The sequence below is a fragment of the Dromiciops gliroides genome, chromosome 2, assembly GCF_019393635.1.
Source record: "Dromiciops gliroides isolate mDroGli1 chromosome 2, mDroGli1.pri, whole genome shotgun sequence".
Classification (NCBI taxonomy): Eukaryota; Metazoa; Chordata; class Mammalia; order Microbiotheria; family Microbiotheriidae; genus Dromiciops; species Dromiciops gliroides.
This window is the reverse complement of record NC_057862.1, coordinates 471,801,297-471,811,599: the sequence shown is the minus strand read 5'-3', so window position 1 is coordinate 471,811,599 and position 10,303 is coordinate 471,801,297. Positions and strand designations below refer to the sequence as shown.

The 10,303-nt window shown below is 41.0% G+C and overlaps 1 protein-coding gene across 1 annotated transcript in view; it reads right to left on the bottom strand.

The window, feature by feature from the left end:
- Window positions 1–674: 674 nt before the first annotated feature.
- The window catches only part of GCKR (glucokinase regulator), a 30,198-nt gene continuing 20,569 nt past the window's right edge, over window positions 675–10,303 (bottom strand). The window contains exons 17-19 of the mRNA XM_043987979.1: window positions 4,180–4,329; window positions 2,335–2,469; window positions 675–1,195 (exon numbers count right to left, since the gene is read on the bottom strand). Coding sequence (XP_043843914.1) covers window positions 1,025–1,195; window positions 2,335–2,469; window positions 4,180–4,329 — 456 coding nt within the window. The 3' untranslated portion in view covers window positions 675–1,024. The remainder of the gene's footprint in view (window positions 1,196–2,334; window positions 2,470–4,179; window positions 4,330–10,303) is intronic.

The window sequence follows — 10,303 nt, the reverse complement described above, 5'->3', positions numbered from 1 at the left end:
GCTGCTTTAAGTCATAATTAAAACACCTCTGTAAATAATATAAATGAACCTTTTATCTAATTGTAGGTTTAAGCTCCAAGAGGATAACCAGTGGGATTTAGGATCTTAGCTTGGTTCTGTTTTTGTGTCCTTTAGTTCCACTAACACTTAATACAGATTGTTGAACCTCTTGTAATTTGCAGTTAATAGCCATTGTTTAGTGTCTATGTTTAGGATGGGGTAGGAGGGAGGGCTCAGTCTAAGTAAGTGGGCCTGATTGGTCTGTTCTCCCTTTAAAAGAAATATAATAATAATAATAATAAACAAATATTTATATAGCACTCAAAGGTTTACCAAGCACTTTGTACATATTGTCATTTGATCTTCACAATAGACTATTATGGGTGTTAATTTTTTCCAGATGGAAAAAGTGAACCTAAGAGAAGTCAAACAGGTACTAAGTGCCTAAAATAGTATTTGAACTCTGATTTATCTGACTCGAAGTGCAGGCTCTATCTACTATACAACTAGGAAACAAAAAATTAAACCTGCAGGTAGCATAGAGAGGGGTTTCTCTTTCCTTATAATAGGCCAATCTACCTTGTTTGGCCCTAGGTGCCATAATTTCTAAGATCATCTCTTGCCACGCCTCCTCCCTGCCACTGGTTCTCCCCATCTGGTGTCTCAGAGAGAAGTTTATGAGACAAAAAGCAGAAGAGTTTTTTATTTCTGAAATAGGAACAGACTGCAAAGATCAGAAATACGTATTATACAGCCAGGAATTTTAGCACAGCATCACAGGATTGGAAAGCTGGAAGGTAAATATCAGAGCTCATCTAGCCCAATTGCCACATTTTTCAGAGAAGGAAACAAGGGGAGTAACAAAAGAGACATTTCTCCCAAATCTGAGGTGGAATATACCTCCTAGAAGTACCCCCTTCCAGGGACTCTGCTACCCCAAGCTTTAACGTATTTTGCTTTCTTTCCCCCTCCTTCTGTGATGTCCCCCCACTCCATAAACTGGGTTCCCTTCTCATGTGTTGAACTAGCCAAGGGTTGACTTGAGAGTTTCAATTGAGTCAGCACTGCGCTTCCGACCAACCCGCAGAAGGGCACTCCTAATGGCCTCGCAGACAGAGGGGGCAGCCGCAAGTTGGGCCTCAGCCTCAGGAATGGAACATCGAAATAGGAGGGTCAGTAGTGCTATGGGGATAACCTGTGGGGAAGAGGAGCAAAAATCTGAGGTTTGACAAGAGGCAGTACAGGAGTTCACAGGAGGATCAAAAACCAGAAGATAATGGCGGGATTGGTAACAGTAAGTTGGGAAGCAAGATAATGTTGGTAGTAACAACCAGACATGGTGAATAATCAAAACTGATGTAATAGGAGTTTGATTAAGGGACCCATTGATTCATTTGATGAGTAGCCCCAAACAACCTGATGAGATTAGAGGGCATGGACCTTTATGGAAATAAATGTCCTTCCGTGGAGGTACAAATGCATGAGTAGTCCCATGCTGAGAACTCTTCTGATTAGGACCTAGTGAATAGGGCTGCCTCCAACAAGGCTAGTAGGGATTGGGGGAGTAAACTCTTGCCTTTCCCTGTAGTCAAGAAGAGTAGGCTGTGAAATGGCTCTCCCTGGTTTCTTTTCCTTTTGCATTCACACTCCGCTGGATTGCCAAACCAGCGGGCAGCTAAGGGAGGTGGAGGAGGGATGGAGGGCGGCTCTGAAAGATGATTTCTCTTTTTCCCTCCAGGAAACAAAAATGGTCACTTGACTAGTAAGTCCATTCTCAGGAACTATAGCTTCTAACCTGTCCTCCAAAAAGTAAACAGAAAGGCAGAAAGCAGCCAGGAAATCTTTTAACAAGCTTGGCCAGTCAAGCACAGGCCAATTGCCACCTGCTTCTCTTGGGATGTCTTCCACACCTGAGGGAGCAAGATGAAGGAAAAATCCTCTCCTCCTCCTCTCCCTTCCTGCTCTTTGGTCTGGAAGTCCTTGGGAAAGAATACAAAAGGAAAGGGGGCAGGGAGACATTTCACATCTCTCTCTTACAGATTTCAGAAAAAGACAAGTCTATTTACACACACATACATATGCTTAAAGCCACCAGTCACCTTGAAGGCCGCCTCATTTTGTGAGAACCAACCAAAGGAGTTCCCTTAGTCCTCTCAGCAAGGGGCTAGGGCCATGTGTACTTCTAAGGGAAGTGTCTATCTGACAAAAGTCAAGGCCTTGTAAGCTTATCAAGCTGACTGAGGAACTCATCAAATTGACCAAAGACTCCCCTAATCAACCCTCTTACACAGAGAATAAGGCAAATTAGGGGCAGAAATCAAAGTGTCATGATACCTGTTCCTTCTCATGGGCAATCTGAATATGGCGGGAAATAGGGGCTGCCAGGATCTCCTCTGACACTTCTTCAGGGAAATAGATGACCTTGAGTAGGTTCTCAATGCACTGAGCCTTGGGCTGTCCTGAAAACCGCTGCAGGAGGAAGGGAGAAATATTAGAATTGGGAAGGAAGACCAGAGGAACTGAGAAGGAAAGTTGGGGAAGGAAAAGTGACTGGAGAAATAGGCTGAGGTTCCAGCATTCTCCATCAATTAAGCCCCTCTCTTAGAGGAAATTTAAGCATATATTCACCCCCTGCACACAAAGGTAGGATTAAACAATGGCTTGAAATAATGGATTCAATCCAGCAAAATATTTATATGTGGTCTTTCCAAATGCAAAAATACCTAAGTGCCATGCTTTACTCCTGAGATCAAATAAAGTAATATGTGAAAAGTGCTTGGCCATCCTTAAAGTCTTAAGTCAATGTTAGCAATTGTGATTATAATTAATAAGATTTTTTTTTAAAGGATGTCTCTCTACCCGGTTACTTCTTCTTTTTTTTTTTTAATAAAGTATTTTATTTTTTTTTCCCATTACATATAAAGATAGTTCTCAACTTTTGTTTATACTACCCAGTTACTTCTAATTCACCAACAGGCAGTCATTTGCTCACAGAGAGGTTACTAGTAACCAGTCTCCATGGCTCTTTCTGGCATCTTCCCATCAATAAGTTTCTGAGTCTGAAATCTTATGAGCCCTTCTCATAAACATTACAGTACATCTCTATTCAGCATCACCATTTAGGTCAAGCCTCTAAATGGATTCTGAAACTACAGAACCTACAAAAAGACAGAGACAGAATCTTCCAACTTGAGACAATTTAGAAGACTTCAGTAAAGGTCGGTCTCATTCAGGCAAAAGGGGAGTGCAGCGCAGCACAGAAGAGGTCTGGGCAAGTCAGCAGGAAGCTCTTGGCCACAGCTGAGCAACTGAGGCCCCTTGATCCTGGCTCAGCAAGCTGGTAGCGCAGTGTGCCAGTTGTGAGATCCGCCAGCACCAGTGGAGAGGGCAGGCTGCCAGCCATGGGAGAGGTGCAACTGGGCCTGGTCATCCCAGTGCCTGGAGCAAGTGCAGGGAGCAAACCCAGGGTGGTGAGAAATCTACAAGCCATAGAGGCCTCAAAGTAGAAAGCCAGTGACACGGCCCCTATTCCCCAGCACAAGAAGCTTGAAACAGTGACCCTTGTGCCCCAGGAACAGACCTCAACTTTAAAAAAATAAGCTGCAATATGAGTAAGAAACAAAGAAGGGCTCTTACCATTGAGAGCTTCTGTGTTGACAGGGAAGAGCTAAACACAAACTCAGATGAGGAAAATACTCTTAAATTGCCTACATGTGAAGCCTCAAGAGGGAAGATGAATTGGTCTCAAGACCAAAAAGCCTTCTTGGAAGAGCTCAAAAAGGATTTAAAAAATCAATTGAGAGAAATGGGGAGAAAAATGAAAGCAACACAAGAAAATTATGAAAAAAGAATCAGCAACTTGGAAATTCCACCCATTGCCTCTTGTTCTATTTTTGGGGACAAAAAAAAATTCATCAATAAACATTCTTTGAATGAATGATTTCTTCAACTTCCTCTGTGATATCTGGTTTCTCCTAATACATGTACTCACACACACATATACATACATTATTTATAAACACATTAATATTGTCCCAACAACTATATAACGTAAGGCAAGGAAGGTAAAGGGCAGAAAGATGACAAGTAGGAAGGCAGCCTTATACCTAAGCACCTTTTATGTTCATGAAGAATACCTTCTAATGCCCAGTCTCCCAATATGTCCAGTCTTTCCCTTACCTGCAGCATGGCCAAGCCCCTCCAGAAGAGCTTGGAGTTACGCAATCGTAGGTCCAACATATAGTTTTGCAAGATCTTCCCAAGAAGAACAAAGGCCCCAGTGCTCACTGTGTTCAGCACCCACTTGGTGCTCAACTCATGTTGGAATTTCTGAACAGAGGAGACACAAAGAAGGAAGTTTACATTAGCAAGAGCAGGTGAACCAAACCCTACAATCAAAAAAAAGTAGAGAGCAGTCTTCCTTGAGTTCTTCAGCCAAAGAATTTAGCTAATTCAACACCCTTATAAAAATTAAACTTTTAGCTCATATAAATGAAACAAGAAAAAGCTTATGGAGTGGAGGGGAAGATGGGGAAGGAATGGGGAAATGAGTGAGCCTTACTCTCATCATAATTGGCTCAAAGAGGGAATAACATACACACTCAAGTAATATATTTTGCCCTGTGGAAAAGTGGGAGGGGAAAAGGGGATAAAGGGGGAGGAGAGGTGAAGGAAGGAAGGGCAGATTGGGAGGAGGGGGCAAGAAAAAGGAAAACACTTTTGAGGAGGGATATAGTGAAAGAAGATAGAAAATAGAGTAAATATCAAGGGGAGGAAATAGGATGGAGGATTATACAGTTAGCAATAGTAACTGAAAGAAATGATGAGCAGGATGCTATCAGAAGGAGTTATGAAAAATGCAATCAATCTACAGAGAAAAAAGTGATGGTATCTGAATATAGATTGAAGTATAATTTTTTTTTAGTTCCTCTTTCTAAAGTTATTTTGTCTGTTTTTTTGTTTTGTTTTGTTTTTTAGTGAGACAATTAGTGACACAGCTATTAAGTGTTAAGTGTCTGAGGCTGGATTTGAACTCAGGTACTCCTGACTCCAGAGCCAGTGCTCTATCCACTGCGCCACCTAGCTGCCCCTGTCTGTTTTCTTTCACAACCTGAATAATGTGGAGATGTTTTGCATGACTGCACATGTATAACTTATATTGAATTGATTGATTTCTTAGGGAGGGGCAGGGAGAGAGGGAGGAAGAAAATTTCGAACAAAGTTTTAAAAAAATCAATGTGGGGGGGCAGCTAGGTGGCACAGTGGATAAAGCACCAGCCCTGGATTCAAGAGGACCTGAGTTCAAATATGGCCTCAGACACTTGACCCTGGGCAAGTCACTTAACCATCATTATTCTGCCAAAAAATAAATAAATACATAAATAAATAAATAATCAATGTGGAAAAATTTGTTTTTTACATGTAACTTGGGGAAAATCTTAAATAAATAAATATAAATATATATATTTTTAATTTAACTTTTGTTCCCTCTTCTTAACCTCTTGCTCAACATCTGACCCCTCATCTTCCTTAGGTAAAATATGATCATTGCTATTATTCCCTACTGAGGAATACTAGTAATTCAATTTATTTCAATTCACTGAACTGATTAAGCACTAACATTAAAAAGGTGAAAAATTACATAGTACTGACTCTAAAGAAGCTTATAATATAATGGTACCACCAAATACTTGTATGTACAAAAAGGTTGGGGCTCAAAGGGCTTAATTGACTTGCCCAAGGTCACAAAGTGACTGGCAGAGCCCAGATGTGAATCCAGGTTTATTGACTCCAAATCCACCATGCTTCCTACTGTACTACATTGCCCCTATAACCCCCCAAACTCTGTACAACTAAAGCTCCAAGCACCAGCCATAAAAATCCAGAATAACCTAAGAACTCAGATAGTCACTTAGATTTTGTTGTAATGGAGTTTTATATGAATGTAGGATAAATCTAAAGACACTGAAGCTTTGGTATATATATCAACCTCAATTTTCATGTTACCTATAAGGCTGTATGTTATCAGGCCATTCTGATAATAAAACCTGCCTTTTTTCAAATTCCTCATGATAGAGGATCATGGTATAGCAATACTCCAGTGTATTATTATTCCTTGGAATATTATTCTATAGCACATTAAAATTTTCAAAGCAATTGAACATTGATCAGTTATAACCAATCAACATTAAGCATTTATAAAAGCACCTACTATGTGCCAGGCAGTATGATCACCATTAGGGACACAAAACCAAAAATTCAATACCTCTTGTCTTCAGTGAGCTAGTCTAGCTGTGAGAGACAACGTGTGTGTGTGTGTGTGTGTGTGTGTGTGTGTGTGTGTGTGTTGTGTATGGCACTGAAAAGTTAAGTGGCTTGCTCAGTCACACAGCCAATAAGTGTCAGAAGAATGACTTGAACCCAGGTCTTCCTAGCTCTGAGCCCAAATCTTGATCCTATGCCTATGCCACATAAAATATATTAGATACAAGGTGATTTGGAAAGTGGGGGAAATTATTAGCAGCCCATGAAGTAAGAAGGTCAACTGTTATTATCTCCTTTATATGGAGAAGATAAGAGAGAGATGTTAGGGGCAGCTAGGTGGCGCAGTAGAAAGAGCACCGGACCTGGATTCAGGAGTACATGAGTTCAAATCCGGCCTCAGACACTTAACACTTACTAGCTGTGTGACCCTGGGCAAGTCATTTAACCCCAATTGCCTCACCCCACCCCAAAAAAAAAGAGAGAGAGAGATGTTACATAATTTATCAAAGGAACACAGTGAACTGGAATTTGGATTTACTGACATTTTTTCCAAAAGAATTAAAATATAGAGGGGGCAGCTAAGTGGCACAGTAAATAAAACACTGGCCCTGGATTCAGGAGGACCTGAGTTCAAATCCCGTCTCAGACACTTGACACTTACTAGCTGTGCGACCTTGGACAAGTCACTTAACCCTCATTGCCCTGGAAAAAAAATTAATTAAAATATAAAGCTCATAATGCTAATCTTCACTAGTTGCATGAGTTGGAAATATTATATGGGCAAGTCACTTAACTCTCAATTAATTTTTTTTTTTTTTTGGTGAGGCAATTGGGGTTAAGTGACTTGCCCAGAGTCACACAACTAGTAAGTGTCTGAGGCCAGATTTGAACTCAGGTCTTCCTGAATCCAGGGCCAGTGCTCTATCCACTGTTCCACCTAGCTGCCCCATCACTTAACCCTTATTGCCCCACCACCACCACCCCGAAAAAAAAAAAATATATATATATATATATATATATATATATATATTAGCAGATCTCTTTGAAGTGGCCAAGAATGAGAAATAAGCGGATTGCCCATCAGTTGGGGAATGGTTAAATAAGTTATGGTGTATGAGTATGATGAAGTATTATTGTACCAGAAGAAATGATAAATGGATTGTTTCAAAAGGACAATAACAAGCATACCTGGCTTCAAATCCCGGCTTTGCAACTTACTGTCTATACAACTTTAAATAAGTCACTTAACACACTTGAACCTCAACTATAAAATGGTGATAATCTCAAGGATATTTTCTAGCTCTAAATCTTTGATTTAATGATCCTTGTTCTCCTACAAGATGTAACTAGTAGAGATGTGATTCAAAGGATATTGTCAGTGTTTAAAATGCTTAATACTAATAAACAGAGAAATGCAAATTAAAACAACTGCAGTGTCATTTCACCATTAAATTAGGAAAGATGAAAAAATTACTTGTGGGGGGGTGCATAAAAACAGGCACATTCACTGTTAGTGGAGATATAATTTTGTCTAGTTGTCTGAGAAAGCCATGTGGAATTATACAATAAAAATTTCAAAATTGTTCATAACCCTTGACCTGTTGATCCCATCACTAGCTTTATACCTCAAGGAGGTTATAATGGGAAGGGAGGGTTTCCACAAAAAAAAAATTTATAATACCTTTTTTTCAAACTTTTCCATCGTTTTCAGTCATGTCTGACTTTTTGTGACCCCATTTAGGGTTTTCGTGGCAAAGATACTAGAGTGGTTTGCCATTTCCTTCTTTAGCTCATTTTACAGATGAGGAAACTGAGGCAAACAGGATGAAGTGACTTGCCCAGGATCACACAGCTACTAAGTGTCTGAGGCCAGCTTTGAACTTAGGGTCCTCCTGACTCAGGCCCAGCATTCCATCCACTCTGACACCTAGCTGCCCCTATGTTTATAATATGCCCCTATATTTATAATAGAGCTGTTTGTAAAAAGTTTTAAAACTGGAAATAGGGTGTAGGAAAGGCAGTGAGCTCCTGAACTCATGACACAATTGCTCCAAAAAGCACCCAAATAAGCCATAGGAAAATGCCTGAAGCAGCAAAACTCACAGAAGAATGTGCTAAAATCATCTTCTAACCAAGAACGGCTTGGAAGGTCAGAAGGAGGGAGCTGCTGTGCTGATACAGGAGTTGAGCCCAACCCCACAGTCAGCCTGACATTGATCCAGTCCCAGGAAGGCCTCACCAGAGAAGCAGACCCCCAGAACCTCTGAATCAGCTGAAGCGCCAGTGTTGTCTGGAACTAAGCTCACAGTCTGGTGGGTGGGCTGAGCCCTGGACAGGGGGGGAGACTACAGGAGTCTATGCTGGTGCTAAGGCAGAACTTGGATTTTATACCCCTGCTGAGAACCAGGAGGTAGGCCCAAGTAGCAGTGGCCCAGGTGGGGGAGGGGTACAGGCTCATTGGAGCTAACAACCACAACACACAAAGCTGGTTGATTAGCAAGTTGGTCTGGGGTCATCTAAGGACCAGGGAACAGGCTGGGCAAGTGAAGAACCTGATTCTCCTTAAATCATACCACCTGGGACTTCTTAAGCTTGTGATACTGCAGCCTGGAAACAGTGCCCCACTCTAAGGAGCTAAAAGTCTAGTAAAAGAAAGGCAAGATGAGCCGACAGAGAAAGGTGAGGACCATAGAAAGTTTCTTCAGTAACAAGGAAGACCAAGGGGCACCCTCAGAGGAAGATGTCAACATCAGGGCCCCTATATCTAAAGCTTCCAAGAAAAATATGAATTGGTCTCAGGCCATAGAGGTGCTCAAAATGGACTTTGAAGATAAAGTTAGAGAGGTAGAGGAAAAAATGGAAAGAGAAATGAGGGGGATGCAGGAAAGACATGAGAAAAAAGTAAACAGCTTGAAAAGTCAAATTGGCCAAATGGAAAAGGTGGTACAAAAGCTCTCTGATGAAAATAATTGCCTAAGAATGAGGATTGAACAAATGGAAGCCAGTGACTTTATGAGAAACCAAGACACAATAAAGCAAATCCAAATGAATTTTAAAAAATAGAGGGCAATGTGCAATATCTTCTGGGAAAAACTGCTGACCTGGAAAATAGGTCCAGGAGAGATAATCTGAAAATTATTGGTCTACCTGAAAACCATGATCAAGGAAAGAGCTTAGACACCATCTTCCAAGATATTCTCAGGGAAAATTGCCCTGAAATTCTAGAAGAAGCAGCTAAAATAGAAATTGAAAGAATCCACCGATCACCTCCAGAAAGAGATCCCCAAAAGGGAAACTCCTAGGAATATTATAGCCAAATTCCAGAGCTCTCAGGTCAAGGAGAAAATATTGCAAGCTGCTAAAAAGAAAGAATTTAAGTACTGTGGAGCCCCAGTCAGGATAGCACAAGATCTAGCAGCTTCTACATTAAAGGACTGGAGGGCATGGAATATGATATTTCAAAGGGCAAAGGAAATGGGATTACAACCAAGAATCACCTACCCAGCAAAACTCAGCATAATCTTTCAGTGGAAAAAATGGGACTTTAATGAAAAAGAAGACTTTCAGATATTTGTGATGAAAAGACCTGAACTGAATGGCAAATTTGACTTTCAAATACAAGACCCTAGAGAACCATAAAAAATTGGAGCTGGGGGACATACCTGGGGTTGTACACTGTGTCTGAGGCTGGGTCATGGCTAGATGATAACATCTTTAGGGTTAAATTGATGGGTGAAGGGAATTCACTGGGGGAGGGGGAAGGGCAGAAGTAAAATCCTACATGAAAGAAACAGGAAAAAGCTTATGGAGTTGGGGAAGAGATAGGAGAGGAGCAGGGCAGTAAATGAATTTTACACTCATCAGAAAAGGCTCAAAGATCTTAAACTCATCAGAGCTGCCTCAAGGAGGGACTAACAGACACACCCAACTGGGTGGAGTAATCTATTTAATCTGGGCAGTAAATGAGCCTAACACTCATCAAAATTGGCTCAAAGACCTCAGTCTCATTAGAATTGGCTCAAGGAGGGGGCAGCTAGGT